The 20253-nt window shown below is 42.2% G+C and overlaps 2 protein-coding genes across 2 annotated transcripts in view; both read right to left on the reverse strand.

Annotated features, from left to right (window-relative positions):
* LOC130406722 (uncharacterized) overlaps nucleotides 1–20253 on the reverse strand; it is a 132054-nt gene that overhangs the window by 83264 nt on the left and 28537 nt on the right. The window lies entirely within an intron of this gene.
* The window catches only part of LOC130406734 (uncharacterized), a 15220-nt gene continuing 1665 nt past the window's right edge, over nucleotides 6699–20253 (reverse strand). The window contains exons 4-12 of the mRNA XM_056612424.1: nucleotides 20025–20077; nucleotides 19609–19835; nucleotides 18914–19158; nucleotides 18320–18454; nucleotides 17957–18110; nucleotides 17826–17864; nucleotides 16736–16870; nucleotides 8849–8974; nucleotides 6699–8021 (exon numbers count right to left, since the gene is read on the reverse strand). Coding sequence (XP_056468399.1) covers nucleotides 7618–8021; nucleotides 8849–8974; nucleotides 16736–16870; nucleotides 17826–17864; nucleotides 17957–18110; nucleotides 18320–18454; nucleotides 18914–19158; nucleotides 19609–19835; nucleotides 20025–20077 — 1518 coding nt within the window. The 3' untranslated portion in view covers nucleotides 6699–7617. The remainder of the gene's footprint in view (nucleotides 8022–8848; nucleotides 8975–16735; nucleotides 16871–17825; nucleotides 17865–17956; nucleotides 18111–18319; nucleotides 18455–18913; nucleotides 19159–19608; nucleotides 19836–20024; nucleotides 20078–20253) is intronic.

Raw genomic sequence — 20253 nt, forward strand, 5'->3', positions numbered from 1 at the left:
ACCGAGAAGCCCAATCCCTATGAGAGCTCCCCGCGCTACGGCCATCCTGAGGCGCACAGAGCTTTTGGCCGTGATATTATATATACAATTATATACGCCGTATACCCGCGTATTTGGTCGTGTTAAAGCAACATGTCTAAGAGTTTATTTGCTTTAATGGTCGATGCCGACGTCGTATCGATGCGGACTCGTCGTTAAAGTGTTTGTTGTGGACCCTGAAGATATCAGGAATCTACAGAACACAAGTGGATCTGAACTTCACACAGTTTGTAATTTTCCATTGCAATAGCTCTGACACTGATCATTCTCCATTATTATGAAACCAATGTGCATATAATATCATAGACTACAGTAGTGTAATAAGGTGCACCAAAATGTTAGAAAGTCCCAAGATAGTTTTATGAGAAACACGGCTTCCCTGCCATAGTTCTGGGTCGGCGTGGGCTACGGGACTTTGTTCAGATGCATTATAAACCAATTTGAATCTGCTTTGTTTTGACCTCACCAACTTCCTTTATCTTGCGTTGTTTTTCATTGGTTAGAAATATTCTCTTTCATGACGTGCTTCATGCATGCAGACCAACAGGTTTTATCTACCCCACCTAATTGTTGTCACACTGTAGCCACCCAAATAAGCCTCTCCAGATAAAACTGTACCGCAGTTATAGATCGAATTCCCTTCCTGGTAAATATTTTGACAACGTGTAGCAGTATAAAATAACACTATTTCGCATCGTATGCCCATTACTTTTGTCCAAAGGTAAAACATTGTAAATCTAGTTCTACCAGAAACAGGCTTCCTACTGATAGTTTTATTAATAAAGCCAACACAAGCAGCAACATTTTAATATGAACAACACCGCGTAAAATGTTATGCAATCTGAAAAGTCCCAAAACAGAGTTAACATAGTTAATTCATGCAATGAGGTGAGGATTTAGTAATTTTCCATTTCAATACTACAGTATAGACCAACCACTTTAGAAGGCCCAAAAACTTTGGCGACAGTTATCATTCGTATTACTTTGAAAAAATGCCATAGCTGTGGGTCCACGTAGCCTTCGTGTTTGCACACCTGATGCCGACCAACAGGTTTATATTAAGATTGTGGACACACAATGTAGCCTAACCCACTCAGCCTCTCCGCCTACCTGGCAGTTATGGATCTCATTTTAACACTGATAAAAATGTTGACATCAAGTGGAGCAGTGGCGATTTCAGACTATTTTTAGGGCTGCTCAAGCACACCTACACTTTATATCAAATACAATTATATTATATAATATTTTCCGCTATAATTTTTGAAGAAGTAGGAGGTGAATTGTTGCTATAGTGGTTCTATAGTGGTTTGTTCTGACAGAAACGTTGGGTGAAATTGTTTTGTTATAACCGTGAATCATAGTTCTGTGCAAATTGGCAAATCAAGTTGCATGGACTTCCAATGTAGAAGGCATTTTTCAAGTCTCAGCACAGATTCTTCATAACATTCTAAGCGGGGCTTGAACTGGATTACTGCCACTGCTGAAAAAGTAATGGCTACTTTTTGCTCTAATGCCATACAGGCCATATTTGTACAGCAAATATGACCCATGCATTATTTTTGTTATAGCAGCCACTGAACTAGTTTTTAGTCGGAGATTGGCTTTGGATATGTAGCCTAAACAAATATCCTCGAACGACAATAATTAATGGTTGGAACTCAGGAGATGAAAGGATAAAGAAGCCGTTGATCTGGTTTGGGTTAGGCCCTGTCGAAATAAAGTGGGCAGGGCTTATTGAGAAAACCCATTCCTAGTTACAACTCACCCAAACAATCAGAAGAGATTAGACCCAGGGTGATGCAAAAGTGTCTGTCCCTCTTCTTCATGCTATCGATCATTATCCGACTTGGATTCTCCCCTTTCCCGTGCCCGGTCTGTTGTGTTTGTCTGGTCCTGAATCACAGACTTATTTTCCTCATCACTGAACACGTCATGATCATGAAGGTCAACCAGGAGACCTTTGATAACTGGGTCGGAAACGCTCTGCAGAAATTCCGAAGGGATCCTTCTTAGGTCTAAAACAATTCAATTCAAATACTTGGGTATTACTTTGGATTGTGAGTTGCAGTGGAGCTCTCATGTGGAGTATGTTTGTTCAAAGATCTGTCAGCAGGCCTAAATACAAAGATCAAAATGAACGACTCCGTTGGTCGTGAGTGTGTAGGCCTCCTGTGGTGATCTGGGGTCTTGGTCGTGAGTGTGTAGGCCTCCTGTGGTGATCTGGGGTCTTGGTCGTGAGTGTGTAGGCCTCCTGTGGTGATCTGGGGTCTTGGTCGTGAGTGTGTAGGCCTCCTGTGGTGATCTGGGGTCTTGGTCGTGAGTGTGTAGGCCTCCTGTGGTGATCTGGGGTCTTGGTCGCGCCAAAGACGCTGATAACTTGGTTCAGGTTCCTCGTTTTCTCACATGAGCCTGCTCTCTTCTTACTCTCCTCTACTTCTTATTAAAGGCCTACTGCAGTGTTTGATATCGAGCCTGGTGCTTCGAGTGGAATAAACTGCCTTACACGCACGCGCGCGCGTTTGTGTGTGTGTGAGAGAGAGAGAGAGTGATGCGCGGATGTGCTATTATTTTATCCGCAACCGCATCACAAACACATCATCCGTCCGCCATCCATCCCACCAACGTTTTTTTGACAATTCTTTAAGTCCGCACCCGCCGCCATCCTCCGGTTATATTTAGCCTACTATATATATATATATATATATATATATATATATATATATATATATATATATATATATATACTCTATAGGCTAATGCCGGCAGAGTCGGCTCCAGAGCAGATCTACTGGAGGGGCATGGGTCGCCAGCGGGGGGGCACTGCCTTTTGTGAAATATTTTAACGCAAAAAAAGGGGGAGGGCTGTCGTGGATGCTAAACGCAAATAAATGGAGTTTAACCACCTCTGCTATGTCATAAATAGTTTATTCACATCAACAGTTTATGAACCTCCAAAAAAACATTAAGTAGGCCTGGCACTGTTTATAAACCTAGAGAACAGCCTCCACAATAATCAAAAACACCCCTGACAACATATAAGCTTTAAGCCCAGTTCAGACCAAAGATTCACCTTGCAACGACTTGCAACTCGCAACTCCTTGCGACTCCTTGCGACGAGACGGGCTGCAACGTTCTAAAACTGGGCCGTTCACACTGGCTGCAACGCGCTGCAACGGGCTGCGATGCTAGGTGGTTTCCCTAGCAGCTGTGAACGCTCTGGCACAGCTGAGAGCCGCAACAGCATTATTTGCGTAGGTTAGGTTAGATTAGTTAGGTTTGCTATTAGTTTTATTTTTATTTTGCTTGAGAGTAGGCTAGAGTTACTGTGTTTTGTCATTCTCCGGATATCGGCTATTTCAATCGGATATTATTATGCTGGAGTGGACAGTACGGTACCGGGAGAGTAAGGCTGTGACGTACAAGTTGTTCTGTGCTGTGATTGGCTGAAGAGAAATAGTTCAATTGCCGCGTTCTAAAACTGGACCTTGCGATTTCCACAGCATTAAGAAGACCCGTGTAATATAAGGGATAATGTATAGAACGCCGGTCATTATCGGGAAAATAAATAAAATAATGACCTGTGGTAGGAGGGGCATTAATGACCGCTAGGGGGGGGCACGGCCCCCAAATGCCCCCCCTTAGCGCCGACACTGTAATGTGCCTTTTGCACTTTATTTTTTGCAAAAAAAAAAAGAAAGCCTCTTTTTCAAAGAAAGTCCACCGTACAACATTGCAACATACACATTTTTTATTCCTACATAACAACTCCGAAAATTGCCTGCTTGCCTTGCAAATCAAAGGTTCGGACAATTTGTCTTAGGCCTACCTTCTTTCTTAGCTGTGGATGTTATTGGACTAGAAGTTTAACTTGTTATGAACATCGCACGCTGCCATTGCCGAATGTCACTTCTGACTCAAATCACTCCATAATCTCTTTTAAATTCCTTATTCCACGAGAGGTAGGCTACGATGACGGGCTGTTTTAACGGCGCAGTCCCATCTAGACGTTTGCTTCGTGGTCTATAACGAAGGCGCTGCAACGAGACGCGACATGGGATGGATCGTCACTCAATTGAAACTTTTTGTTTCCTTTCGTTATTGTGTGTGTGTGTGTGTGTGTGTGTGTGTGTGTGTGTGTGTGTGTGTGTGTGTGTGTGTGTGTGTGTGTGTGTGTGTGTGTGTGTGTGTGTATTTAACACACACACACACACAATTCCATTTTGGTGGGTGGCGGTTTAACCAATCCCATAAAAAATGTATTTACATTGTTAAATACGCGCGTACACACACACACACACACACACACACACACACACACACACACACACACACACACACACACACACACACACACACACACACACACACACACACACACACACACACACACACACACACACACACACACACACACACACACGGTTAAAAAAATTCCCCTTGACCTCCTGGGGGCACCTCAGTTAATGATTGTTCGAGTCTATATCTGTCCGTTTGTGGAGCTTTGGCCACTTTACTGGAGAAGAACCAGCACGTCAAATACGTAGGTAGGTGGCTCAAAACATATTGGTCTTAAGGTTCACAGACAGTCGCAGGCAATGCATGTCAATTGACAACCTCATTGTTCTTGCAAAACTAATTGTTGTCATCATCTTTTCATCTGACATTTGAACACCTTACATGAGTTTTTCACCCTGTTATGTAGGCTACAACTTGGACATTTTGTGTAGTTTTTTTTTGCTAGCCTTTGTTGTTACATTACCAAGAAGTGATGTTGGTTTTTCAGTGGAACTTGTACCCACATGTTTCATGTGGGTAAAATTATTTTTGGTGGCGTAATTGAAAAAATATATTATTGTGTTTCCATCATCACATTCAGTTTGAGCTTCTGTTTTATTTTGATGGACCGTTATTAGTGTGCAATACTTAATGAAAGAACATCAATATGAGTGCAGTGGTGGTGATTTTCAAAATAACGTAAAGAAAAGGTAATTTATAAGTTAGTTAAAAGTTATTTATTATTTATTGGCGACCCGGTACCACATGAGTCTCCCAAGGACCACCAGGTTGGGGACCCCTGCTCTCTACAATACCTCTCTACAGCTGCCATTCTGAAATGGAACAGGTAAAAAACGGACACACTTTCTTATACTGGGTGTACTAGAATAATCTCTGTAGCTGATGAGGCAAAGAAATAACGTGATAAAGTAAAGTCAAAGTATTGTCCATGAACAATGATTTCAATACAAAGTAATCCTAAATAGTTCCTAGTTTCACATTCCAGTACATTTACACGCTACTGTCTGGCTAACCTTCAGTCTCTCTACTAACTATAAGGAATACCTGCCCCCACTCACGCTAAAAGCACCTGAGCTCACTACTCTGATCTTTAGAGCCATGAGTGAAACCATGAATAACGTTACACATGGATCCACTCAAGTGTCAATGGTGACCCAATAGCTTTACACTGATGTATTACATTATTTATAGAATCGTGCTGAATTATATTAATGTGATAATATTTACTATATTTAAAGTATTGATAAGTTGGCATGACAGGTTTAAAAATATGTCAAACAAATGAAGCAAGAAAGCAGTCTTTTCCACAGAAGACTGCTTTCTTGCTTCACAAACTTTGCCACTTTTCCTTTTATTTTGCCCCAACCTATCCTGGACATTCCTGTCAGGATATTGTTAAAGTGAAAACCCTGAGAGTGGGAGTTTGGTTATATCCATGTTAACATGTATAATATTAATAATAATATGAAACAATAAAAGCTGCCTTTTGGGGAAAATGTAGAAAAAGCCCAGAATAAAGTCAGACTTGTGGATTATTACAAATCTTTTACAAAATTCCTTGATCACAACCATACAAAAATAAATAAAATATAAAATGTTACAAAATTCCTATCTATACCTGTCTATAGGAGGAACCTGAGGGGAACAGCTCAGTACACATGTAGTAGCCCAGGAAAGAAGACCTATTCTAAACATGATAGCAACAATTACTTTACATGTTCAAGACAACAGAACAATTGTGAATTGCAGGATTGACTCAATGAGTCCATCTTTGTAATTCCAATAAAACATACATTTAGTTGCCTCAGGACAGGAGGGACATGGTCTGATGTTTTGATCTGGCCTCATTCAGGGGACCAGGAAACATTCACAGAGAGCTTCACTGTTTCCTTTTGGTCCATCGCTTGTTTTGGTCAATCTTCATCGTTTCTTTCAATGGAGACATCTACTGCACTATGGCCTCTGCAAGTAACTGACTGAACCTTATAGCTAGCCTGGGTACCAGATAATCTGTCAGCATATATTTATTTGCTCTTTGTGTACGCGTCTGGCCCCCTCCCGTTCAGACAGATTTCCAGCAGGCCTGGCCCGGGTTGGGCCAATCAGAAGTGTTTATCTAAAAGGGGCGGGTTTGAGAGGAGCACTCAAGGGGAGGCGTTGAGGAGTTTCCTAAACAATGGAGAGGGCTGCGGCTGATGGTCACACGCTTCGTTGCTGATTGGTTGCTGGTCTATTCAATTGTGTCCAGTTTAGGTCAGTTAATAACGGCCCTTGGAAATCGAATATTTACTAAGATGTTCCACACTGTTACGAATTTGCTTAGTGATCTGGTTGTGTCAGGCTACCATTTATCCAGTCTGAGGAAGCAAAAACAGAAAGGAAATGAGTGCACATCAGTATACATCAGAAAGCAGTTACAACCACAAATAATATTGAATTGAATATCAAAGCAAACTAACGCCTGAAGAATCATTCCACATCCCCACAACCCTCCATCTTGTTTCACATCGTATCACAGAAGTGAGATTCTCTCTCTCTATGCAGCCTCATGGGGCATGGCGTCCCCTCTGTTGGGAGTTTGGCTCTGGACGTTTAGTGTGGAGCTCCCTTTACACCGGGCGCATAACGAATAAATGACATGAAAAGCAAGAACAACTGGGGGAAAAAAATGCGTCAACTATTTACATCGTTTCCTATGTGAATATGTGGCCTTTTCTAATAAGAATCACACCGGTGAAAAAAGCGGATGGATTTAACCTCATATGGTAAGGACGCGCTTTGTGGTTTGACTCCAAATCGAAATATATATGTATTTAGACCATTAAAACTAATTGGAGCTTCACTTTTTAATCCAACTTGCAAGTATAAAGAGTGTGGCGTACGGCAGTTGGCTGATGGGGGATGATGATTAGTGGAAGTGTCTCTGTTGGCTTTTGGAGACGTTCGTTTTCTAGGTTTTTGGGGTTGCTTCTCTGTTCAATAACTAAAAGTAGGCCAATCACACGTTGGTATCCAAAACAAAACGGTTGCGATTCCACAGCACACCGTCATGTTATCAAAAGCATCCTATATTCATGTATGAAAATATATATTCAAGCACAGAAAATAAATGTGAATGTAGTTTAATACTATGGATGCAGTAAGACTGTGTGTGGAAAAAATGTAATATTAGTACCGCCATTTTATACCACTCGTGACCAGGGAGATTAGTGACAAGGTGAACTACCACGAAGGTACCTCATTGTATTTGATTAAAACTGGATAATTCACAGGCTAAATCAGTCAAAAATCCACAATCGATTCTAAATGTATGTGTAGTCTTCGCAAAAGATATTTCATGATTTTTTTATTAGGCGAAAAACTCAAAATGAACAACATGACGCGATCTGCAGATTGGGGGTGAAGTGCGTTACCTGTCAATAACTGACGGGTGTCGACAGGTAGGTCCTTCAGGTCCTCCAGACCTCTCAGCAGGTCCTGTGCTGTGGCCTTTCCTGGTGTTCGGCGCTGCCACCGCTCCAACATCTTCACTTTTTGCATGATCACATCCGCTTCCTCTGCCTTGATGTCGTCCAGATCTGTGGTGCTCAGGTCCAAGTAGACGCCCACCCGCCTCCACTCCTGTCCCAGTGTTTGGGCCACCTGCAGGAGCTGCCTACCGGACAGAGCCTGACCTCGGTTTGTGTCTGGAAAATGGACACCATGGTTATTCATTCATCTGATAAAAACATTTGGAACATTTCTGACTAAGGATAATATAAGTACACAACATCAAAATACATAACATAAGTCGAGGTGTTTTTAGTTATTTTAATGCATTAATGTTACATATTAGGCTTTTATCAACATTAACAACTAGCAATGGCAAATAGTTACTAGCAACTATTGTAACTTACTAGCTAGTTGTTAACGTACATTTATATTAATTATTTAATTGCAACACCTTCCAAGGCTCAGCTGCTAACAAAGGAATTCGGCAACACTTATTGTTGTTGTTATATTATAACAGCACTTATTTTCCTAGCCTGTGTTCTGCTCTGCTGAAAAGAAGGCGGATGTCATACATGATGTACACCTGTTGTCCAGCAACAGCAATGATCCAAAGAACACAGCACCACTAAGAAACGTGTGAAGTGATACCTTTCATTCTTTTCCTTGAATCTAAGTACTTGAGAAACAATTCGAAAGTGGGAGGCTGATTGAAGATTGCTTCAAAAAAGCACTTCCACGCTACTGTCTTGAGTGCGGAATTCTAGATGCTGTTTTGATTTTTTTACACACACACACACACACACACACACACACACACACACACACACACACACACACACACACACACACACACACACACACACACACACACACACACACCTTTGACCTCTTTTAAAAAAGGAATTACGGTATGTATTCATAAATTATGTCTCAATGAATATATTTTGAAAAGGAAGTACTATGATATAGATGGTTATGCAGTTCGACTTATTACTCCTAAAACTAGGAGACTTCAACTCACCCAGTGTGTCGTCGCTTTTGGGCATTTTGAGGGGCGGAGACGAGGACAGCTCACCAGGACGGCTCCCCTGTCCGCTACTGCATGATGACTTCTTCTTAACAGGTTTAGAACGATTCTGTACAAGTCCTGAAAAACAAATCAAGAGAATTTGCAAATGGAATTCATTTATTTTTCTACCTTCTACTACAATACTGAAATAAAAGAATGTACTTCCTCAGTTTACTACAGGTAAACCAAACCGTTTCAGTGTTTGATCAAAGTGCCACAGCGGCCAAGCTGAGTTCCCTATGTGTCCTACATTTCTATGGTTTTCATGTCAGCCTACATTAAGTACAATTTAAATATATACAACAACATTACTATCATGCATCATGTACGTATATATTGAAACAATTTTATGTGTTATTAACGAAAGTGATTTGTTTCTGAAGATTTTGTTTGAAATGATAGAATTGGCCCTCTGGTGCATATAGAATAATTCGGGGAGCGGGTCTTTCTTCAGCACTGGGTCCACTTCTCTGAAGGAGTGTGTTCAACAACCAGGGAGCAGCAATGTTCCCTGGTTAATGTCTTTTTCTCTCACAATTTCTTGAGTTTGCAGCGGGGCTGCTGCAGGGAGCTGGAGGAGCAGAGCCAGCGAGAGGAGCAGTACTGTTTGAGGAGGTCGGACAGGTTGAACGCCCAGCGGACTGGTAAGTGTGGACTAGGACCTTGAAGTCAATGTGTGAGCCGATGGGGAGATGGTGGAGGTCAAATGATACTGGAGGGATGTGTTTGCTGACATATGTGGCCGAGAATCCGGGCAGCAAAGCTCCAGACTAACTGCAGCCCATTGATGGATTTAGCAGATTCCCCCACAAGGAGGGCATTGCAATTGTCCAGAAGGGATGAGATGAGGGCATTGATGAACAGGTGATGGATTTTGTTCCCGAGGATGAAGAAGTTAACTTTGGTAACTCTTGGTGTGGTTCTCGAGGGATAGTTTTCTGTCCAGTATCACTCCCAGGTTGCGGACTGCACTGGAGGGGAGGACACCAACACCGTCCTAGCTTTGACACATAAGCTCTATCTAGGCTGACCACTAGGTGTACAAGGGAGAGGGGGGGGGGGGGGGAACTCAAACGCAAGGGGTTTGAGCAAACAATATTGACATTGATTCTTAATACGGTTGGAATAGTGGCAGTTCAGTGCATTTTTAAAGTCCTGTTGGTGCTGCTGAAACATCTGTTGTTGCAGCTTTAAAGGTGCTAAAAGCAAGCGCACCTTAGTGGTGACGTCATGTCACACACAGACAATCGTGAATTAATTGATTAGCGGGGGGTAAGGTTATATAGGAACCTTGTAAATTGTTTGATTGTTGATTGTTCATGATATGCGACCCAGTGTCATGATGTAAAGAGAGAATAAACGAAAACTAAAGAGATATCCAGTTTCTGTCATTCCTGATCGAATTGTCCTGCAATAGTTGGTGCCGAAACCAGGGAACATTTAGATCAAGGAAGAAGAGGACGAAAAGTCCATTGGTTTGCAAGACAAATAAGAAGACAGAAAAAAGGAACAATGGCTGAAATCGACCGTCGAAAGAAAAAAAGATCCTCAATCCGCACCGCTGTAACCAGTCTGATTAACAAGATTGATGACAAACTTGTTAAAGAAAGACCAGATCATGATGCATTGGAAGAGTTGCTGGAGCAATTGATATTGAAAGAAGATTATTTGACAAAAATGGATTTGGATGTGGAAGAACAAACAGCGACAGAAGATATAGAAGATGAGGTTTCAAGAGCCTTGGAATACAAAGATCACATATCACTGAGGAAGACGAGGACAAGGAGAGCGCTAAGAAGAGCGAGAGATGATGCAGAGTCTGCAATGTCTGTTGAATCTAACCCCATGCGTAATAACGTGAAGCTGCCTAAACTTGTGATAGAAATATATTCTGGAGACATCAGCCAGTGGCAGTACTTTTGGGGACAGTTTGACACAGCAGTGAACAGTAATCCTAACCTAACAAAAACGGATAAATTCAGTTATCTGAGATCATATCTCACTGGCGCAGCTGCCAATGTAGTCGCAGGGTTACCATTAACTGATTCAAATTATGAAAACGCTACTCAGCTGCTGCAGAAAAGATTTGGCCGAAAGGATTTGGTAATTAATACTCATATGACCAAATTGTTGAATCTTAATCCTGTAAAAAATGTCAGTGACATAAAATCGCTCAGATATTTGTATGATAATTGTGAAATCCAAATTCGTAGTCTGGCTTCAATGGGAGTCGTCTCTGACACGTATGGTAGCTTACTGTGCCCCATTCTAATGAAGCTCATTCCCGAAGAGATAACATTAGACTTCAGCAAACAAGTTGAAGAGGATGATGTCTGGAAAGTGGAAGAACTGATGAGCTTCATTCAAAAAGAAGTGGACAGCCGGAAGCGCACGGCCAACATGTCTAAAAGCGGAAAAGAGCGCACAAGTAAGGAACGTGAAAAGGAAACACCAGGCGCATGGGAAATGCGAACAAGACGACATAACACAATGACAACGTCTACCCTTTATGCGGCGAACCAAATGGACAGACAATATTGTTTTTTTTGTGAGAAAAATAATCACCAGTCTAAACACTGCCATGAAATGTCTGTGCCTGAGAAAAAAGAAAAGTAAAAAAATCAAGGAAGATGCTTTGTGTGTTTTGGAACGAGACATGTCGCACTAAAGGTATCTCTTGTGAGAAATGTAATCGACGTCATCACCAAGCTGTGTGCTGGGCGTATGATGGGCGTGAATTCAGAAAAGAAAATGAACCGGCAGATGCCGTGATGTCCATGTCTCCCAATGAATCAAAGCGAGAATCAGTTCTCCTTCAGACCGCTACTGTCTGGATAGAAACTCCAGTTACAAGGCAACTCACCCGCTGTCTACTGGACGGAGGGAGTCAGCGAAGCTTTGTGCGTAAAGATATCTCCAGTGCGCTCAACCTCCCCAAAGTAGGTGAAGAGACTCTAAAGTTACACACGTTTGGCTCTAGTGTCCCACAAAATATCACCTGTAATAAAGTAAAATTAACACTGAGCAACATCAGAAATGGCCAAAGTGTACAGTTAGAAGTGTTGGAAATCCCAAGAGTGTGCTCTTCCATTATGAGAGCGGGAGAGGAAGAGAACTGGAGCGAAAAGGCCTGCAGCTGGCTGACACTTCAGTGAGCGGAATGGAGACGCAGGAGCTTGGAGTCCTCATCGGTGGCGATCACTACTGGAAAATTGTGACAGGAAAATTGGAGCGCCTCTCAGAGTCGCTGGTGGCGCTGGACAGCAAGTTTGGATGGTTAATACAAGGAACCGTATCCATGCTAAATGTGACAACTGAAACAGAACCTATAGATGTCGGAACTCTGCACGTGAGTGTTGGACTGGATGAGAAAATAAATCACACACTGCGCTCCTTCTGGGAAATCGAATCCATCGGGATAATGAATGAAAAATAATCACTGAAAAGTAATGAGGAGGCATTGCAGCTGTTTGAAAAAACTGTCCAGTTCAAAGAAGAAAGATACGAGGTGAGATTACCTTGGAAAAATGAAGACCATGACCTGCCCTCCAACTATAATGTTGCCAAAAGACGTTTTGATCAGCTTGTAAAAAAGTTTCAAAATAATGTGCCACTTTATGAAAAGTACAGTGACGTCATCAAGGAGTACGTCAGTCAGGGAATAGTGGAGCGCGTGCAAAATGTGGTCACTGATAATCCCACGTACTATCTCCCCCACAGAGCAGTCATTAATGAAGAGCGTTTGACCACAAAGTTAAGAGTTGTATTTGATGCTTCGTCCCATGCTGAAGGTTGTCAATCACTAAATGACTGCTTAATGACAGGCCCAAATCTGAATCCTGAGTTACTAAGCATCCTGTTAAAATTCAGAAAACACGAAGTGGCATTTATGGCTGATATCACAAAGGCTTTTCTACAGATATATATTCGAGAGCAAGACAGGGATGCATTACGATTCTTGTGGTTAAATGACTTGCCAAAATCCAACGAAAAACCTAATGTAAGCATTCTGCGCATGACCAGAGTCCCGTTTGGTGCTTCCCCTTGTCCCTTTCTGTTGGCAGCAACCATTAGATACCATTTGAAAAAATATCAGCAAATGCATCCCACTGTGACATCTATCCTTGATAAGTGTATGTAGATGTCGCCACGCAAGCTAAAAACGCAAGCTAAAAGCATCTTAAAAGAAGCAGGAATGAGTTTGTGCAAATGGAGCACAAACTCTGGAGAGCTGAAAGACTTGTGGGATGAAGAAATGGAAAACACGATAAGTGGAAAAGTCGAAGTGAAAAAAAGTTCTTGGACTAACATGGAGAACGGAACAAGATGACTTTGTTTTCGATTTGACCAGTTTGATTGAGTTCCTGAAAACCTCAACAAACACAAAAAGAGGCGTGTTGCAGGCTGCTGCTCGCATCTTTGATCCAATCGGATTTCTGTCCCCTTTCACAATCAGAGTAAAATGCCTTTTCCAAAAAATGTGGGAACGGGGCTTAACATGGGACATTGAGTTACTTGAGGATCTGTTGCAGCTTTGGCAGCAGTGGTGCACAGAATTACCTCGCATCAGACAAATTAATATTCCAAGGTGTTATCAAGAGGCGTTCACTGACCTGAATCCACCTGTTAAAAAAGAGGTTCACGTCTTCAGTGATGCGAGTGAAAGTGAATACTGCGCAGCTGCCTACATGAGAGTTATCCCCGAAAATGGTGAGTGCACAGTGACTCTTATAACAGCAAAAACAAGAGTAGCGCCACTTAAAAAAGTAACTTTACCGAGACTAGAACTCCCCGGTGCTCTCATCGGAGCTAGACTCTGTCACTATGTAATTACGCACCTTGAAATGGAAAAGAATCAAGTGAAACTGTGGAGTGATTCTATGATAACTTTGCACTGGATAAAAAGTTCAGCAAAACAGTGGAAACCCTTTGTGGAAAACAGAGTCCGAGAGATCGCTGAAGCAGAGCTTTATTGGATCCGATTAACGCAGAATCAAAGTTTCTACGAAGAAATCAATCAACTGAAAAGAGGTAAAGAAGTTAACTTTCAGTCCAAAATTAAGTCTCTAAGTCCCTTTCTGGATGACAGTGGAGTACTAAGAGTGGGAGGCAGGTTACAGATGAACGGATTGAAGTTTGAACAAAAGCATCCCTGCATCCTCCCTGCAAATTACATGTTTTCTGAGCTGATTGTAAGAAAATGCCACCAGCAAGTGTTGCATTCTGGTCTCCAAGACACGCTAAACCAAGCGAGAGAAAGATTCTGGATAATGAAAGGAAGACAACTAACGAAAAGAGTTGTACACGCTTGTCTTATCTTTCGTATATATAAAACCAAACCAGCCCAGCAGATTTCAGCGCCTTTACCTGCGCAGCGCATTGAAGAAGCGCCTCCGTTTGAGATCACGGGAGTGGATTTTGCTGGGCCTATGTACAGTAAGAATCAAGGAAAATGTTATATTGCTCTTTTCACCTGTGCAGTCACCAGAGACATTCATTTAGAGTTGGTGACTGATTTGACTGCGGAAAAGTTCCTGCTGGCGTTCAGACGTTTTGTGTCACGCAGAGGACTATGTACCACAATATATTCAGACAATGCTAAAACGTTTAAACGAGCCAACAAGGAGTTGACAGCATTGTGGGATTCCCTGTCATCTAAAGAACTACAGGAATTCTTTGCTGAAAAACGAATAATCTGGAAGTTTATAGCAGAAAGAGCTGCTTGGTGGGGTGGAATGTGGGAGAGAATGGTGAGGTCGGTGAAGACGTGCCTACGTAAAGTTCTGGGAAAATCATGTCTGAAATATGAAGAAATCGAAACCATTCTGATAGAAGTGGAAGCAGTTGTTAATTCCCGTCCCATCACTTTCACCCACACCAGCAGCGAAGAGCCTGTCCCTCTAACGCCAACCCATTTTCTAATTGGTCAGCGTCTAACAGCGCTCCCATCCGCTGGCAACGTAACCGCAGCGGCCCCCAACACAGACCAACGTCAGTTAAACAAAAGGTGGAAATACAGACAGCGCCTAATCAATACATATTGGACCCGCTGGAAGAAGGAATATCTCCTGGAGCTACGATCTGCACATTGCTCATCTCATGTAAAAAGATGCACAGAGTTAAAGCTCGGAGACGTTATCCTAGTGAATGAAGACAAACTGCCCAAACATATTTGGAAAATGGGAAGAATCAAAGAAGTTTATATCGGAAGAGATGGAAAGGTACGCTCTTGCCTTGTTATGCTACCTTCAAGGAACCTAATCAGAAGACCAGTACAATTACTGTATCCCCTTGAACTTGATGTGTAATGAGAACCAGAAGAGTCTCATTGGCCGGGAGTCTGTTGCAGCTTTAAAGGTGCTAAAAGCAAGCGCACCTTAGTGGTGACGTCATGTCACACACAGACAATCGTGAATTAATTGATTAGCGGGGGGTAAGGTTAGATAGGAACCTTGTAAATTGTTTGATTGTTGATTGTTCATGATATGCGACCCAGTGTCATGATGTAAAGAGAGAATAAACGAAAACTAAAGAGACATCCAGTTTCTGTCATTCCTGATCAAATTGTCCTGCAATATCTGTGTATGTAACGTCAGACCACTTCTCTTATATTGACGCTCCAGACGGCTGCTGCCACTTTCAGTGAGCGGCGCTCCTTGTTAAAGCAGGGAGAGGATCAGGAAAAAGAGACTGTGGGATTCTTCAGGGGGGCCACATCATCCTATACAGACTCAAGAGCAGAGTTGTAGTTGGTGACGGAGTCAGAAGAAGATTTGTTTGATCTGGGTTTATGGACTTGAGGTTTCTAACTTGTATGAGACGTTTCATTGTGATGGGTGGGTGGGTGCTGGGATTTAAGGCAGCATTTGATGAGTTTGTGATCTGACATCCCTGACACTGTCATCTAAGTTTGCTATGTCAAGCCCAGATGTTCATACTAGCTCTGATATTTGTTACTTGCTGCGAGTGGCAAAATCAAAATGCGGTTGTGTGCTCTGTAACCTGCGCTGTCTCTCCCACAGTTCGACCCGAGGCTGCTGTGTGACGAAGCCGGTTTGGTTTGTTTGGTTTGGTTACCAGGACGCTTACAGCGCCCATCTGTTGAATACTTTGTCCATTAGTATTGTCGTTTAGCGATATCCCTGTAAATCCGAGGAGCCCTCCTTGCAGGTCTTCCTCTGGGGTAAAAACACTGGTCATAGTTAATGTGCAACAGACTTAATGTGTAAGTCTGTTACACATTAAGTTAAACTACACAGCGAGCCATTGAAGGTTATTTGCCCACCAGGGACCAGGGCTCCCGACATCAAAGCTAATCTTAGGGTGCTGGCATGTGGTCAGACCACATACAGGGTTAGACTAGACACACCAAACACAGACAATAGTTTCGCCAACATTGTAATTGAGGTTGTGGGACATGCAAGTACAGGTTTTATCCTAATGCATTTAGAGTAGTTTGGAGAGCAAACATTGAATAACAATAGCTTTAAAACCATATCAGTGGACTCCTCTTCTGCACCACCTTGTTCTTAAGCGGATACCTTTTCAAAGAAATAATGCATTAGGTTTTTACCTACCTGCTTTGAGTAGCCAATCCTTGATCATCTTACTTTTTAGCCACTGCATGACCACTCGAGATACCCTTCAGTCATGCATATGACTTTTGTTCAAAATGAGCCATAGGTTTAAAATTTGTATCCTAGAACCCCCAACAGGCCAAATAAAACCTGTTTTAAAATTTTAAAAAGATGAACTACGTATTCATCTGGTGAGCGACCATGATATATAGAGTTATACATGTAGACTTATAACTCCTACAACTAGGAGACTTCAACTCACCATGCGTGCTACGGCTTCTTTCATGTGGAGATGACGACCCCAAGTCCATAGGGCTGGACGGCTCAGACATGGACAAGCTCCCCTCTCCGCTACTGCCTGCCGTCATCAGACCAGCAGATGTATTCTTTACATGCTCTGAAAGACAAATCAATAGAATTGGCGGTAAGGCTTTATATTAAGGTCCTTGTATTAAGCCTTTGTTAATGGGTAATAAGACACTTATTATATGCTTATTAACCTTAATTGGTGTTAATAAGACTATCTGTAAGTGTTAATGATAACATTGGACATAATAAGCATGGTTCCCGCTTAAGATCCCGTACCTACAAAATGCATAATTGGCAGTTTAATAAAGGATTTATGGTAAGACTTTATTTGAAGGTATCTACATAAGAGTGACATGTCACTGTAATGACTATGACATGACACTGTCATAAACATGTCATAAACATTGATGACTCCTGTCATTAAGTGTCATTCGGTTTTTGTTATGACAAGTTTACATTGTGTTTGGGATGTCTTTATAATGACAACTTGACATTAACCAGGGTGGCATTACCAGAGGATGTCTCTGTCATAGCAACTTGTGATCAACAGAAAATGCACCTATTTTTTTATGCATGAAATGTTGACAGAATGATTATTATGATTAGATATGCAAGGTTACAGATCAATTTTAGCACTTGGTCAGATAGATGTGCGACAGGATATTTCGCAAAACTTGTTGCTATGACACCATTATTACATGATTATACAGTTTATGACAAGTTCATGACAGTATCATGTCATAGTTATGACGGTGACATGTCACTCTTGAAGATACCTTCAAATGAAGTGTCACCAAACCTTTTCATTGTGGAAACCTTTGAGAACTCTGATCAGTCGGATCGGTTCAGAGCAGCGTTGAGATGCGCTTCTCGCTTTCTGAAGTTTTTTCACCGTGCATAAAAGTTAAAATATGTTAAACTTTTGGCGGTGGTCCCAGGGCAGCCCCGCTCGTCGGCTGATTCAACGTGCCCAATAATCCTACTATCCGATTGAAACACCAACAATGATCCAAAGAACACAACACCATGAAAAAAAAGTGTACCTTTCTGTCCGATGTTGGGCTCCTCGCTGTTCAAATCCTCTGCAGTAGGATTTTCCATATAAAGGATAATGTGTCATTAGTCTTACGATGCAAACCACAGAACAAATTCAATCAATGTGTCCATTGATTACCTTCTGTGATTGTAGCAGACCACAACGTTTTGTCACAGTTTCTTCTTTTTTTATTCACAGAGGCCATGAGAAATAATTTGAAAGGAGGATGCTTATCGAAGCGTGCTTCAAAAAATCCCTTCAGGCCTATTACATCAGTGTTGAAATTGAGTTCCTGTTAAAACACACACACACACACACACACACACACACACACACACACACACACACACACACACACACACACACACACACACACACACACACACACACACACACACACACACACACGTAGATACAATACTTTCTTTCTGAATTGCACAAAACCTTTCATTGCAGATTTAATTACATGTAAATGAGAATAAACGGCAGCAAAATACATACTGAAGGTTCAACTTTCCCTTCTGGCTCGCTTGTGAGGTGGTAGTTCTTCCCGGCCACCAGCTTGGAATTACAGACGGCCGATTTATCCATCTTGATGCATTTCTTCCTGTATTTTTTCACCTGTTCTTCAATAGCCTGCACAGACAGGAACAGGAGGGGCAGGACCCAATGGTCAGAGATGGAGAGAGGGAGGAAGAGGGAGAGGGAGGTATTAATATGGGAGATAGTTAGTTATTTTCAAGATGGCAGATCACAGAAACAGAAAGATCGATGAGCCCTCAAGAGAGGAGGTTAAACTTAATTATCTAGCCATGTCTACTGCAGTCTAGCCTAGCCCAGCCCATCCTAGCCCATTTCAGGCTAGCCCAGTCCAGATAAGCGCATTCTAGGCTAGCCCAGACCAGTCTATTTTAGTCTCACCCAAGTTCTCCCGCCCCTAGTTTAGCCCAGTTATCCCAGTTTGGTCTAGCACAGTTTAGCTCATCTTAGCCTAGCCCAGTTTAGTCTAGTCTGTCCGTCTATCCATGAATCTGTTTATCAACACACAGGGACTCTCGTTCTATTACTTAATCGTTGATCATTTTTCTTAGTCACCTGGATCTCAGAACCGCTGTTCACGCACAAATACACTTGGAAGAAGTATTTGTGGTTCCCCTCCTTGTAAACCAGCACAGCCCCGTGGTGCTTCGCCGGCAGACTGCTCGGAATGATGACACCCCCAGGAGAAAGCGAGGACACGCGCCATTTAACATGGCTCTCCGTGAAGCCCACCGTCAACTCAATGCTGGCTTGGCCGTCCTTTACGTGCAGAACACGGAAGCTCAGCTCATGCTCAGGTTCTGTTGAAACGTTAACATAACATAACATTATTGTGGCTGGATGGGGAATGATAATTCAGATTGTGAAGTAAAGTCAAACTTTACATTAGTAGTTCATTGTTGTTGCAACAGTGGTCTTGCTCATTTTTAAAGAGCCAGCATGGATCTTGTAAAATGCTCCATGGTAATAACTCATAGATTTGACAATTGGCAATGCATTGCATATTTTGTCCATTTAAAATAATACAAATATGACTATAATTCCAGTTCAATCAAAAAACTATTATTCATTCAAATGTCCAAATATGCAGGATCAAAAGTTGTGTGAGTCAGCCCAATTTGAAACCAAAACATTTACAAAATGTTTTGATCAACAAAACACTGCCAAAGCTGAGTCAGTTCAGCACGCAGAGATTCTTAGAGTATTCAGCCTATGAATCCCCCCACCCCACAGTCAGAGTGTGTTCTTACCAGCAAGGCACAGCGAGTGTGGGAAATGGATAAACTTGAGCACAGATGGATCCTTGTTGACCACATCCACATCATAAATCGATCCAGCAGGTCTCCAGGAGTCATGGAGGAACTCAGAGAATTCAGACCAGGACAGGACCGAGTAGCGGACCAGAGCCTGCTCCGACACCTCAAACACCAGACCTGTAGCCGAACACTCATAGGTCCCCTCGCCTTCCAGCTGTACCCTAACACACACACACACACACACACACACACACACACACACACACACACACACACACACACACACACACACACACACACACACACACACACACACACACACACACACACACACACTACAAGAGAATCTGTTTGCGTTGTATTAATCTGATAACCCCATGGGACTGGTGTCAGGACCGAATGTCACTCACTGGAAGCTCCACTTAGAAATCTTCGTTGGTGTAACCTTCTCATACTCAGGACTCTGTGAAAAGCAGAAGCAAACAGCAGTAAAGAGCAATACTGGATTTACGTAATTTACATTTAACGTAAAGGTATATATTTTGTTGAAATTCACCTGCTGAGATGCTTTACATTTTTCACAAAGTGACTTGACGTGCATCTCCTCTGTCAGGATAAATATTAATTGTCAGTAACAAA

The sequence above is a fragment of the Gadus chalcogrammus genome, chromosome 16 (assembly GCF_026213295.1).
Source record: "Gadus chalcogrammus isolate NIFS_2021 chromosome 16, NIFS_Gcha_1.0, whole genome shotgun sequence".
Classification (NCBI taxonomy): Eukaryota; Metazoa; Chordata; class Actinopteri; order Gadiformes; family Gadidae; genus Gadus; species Gadus chalcogrammus.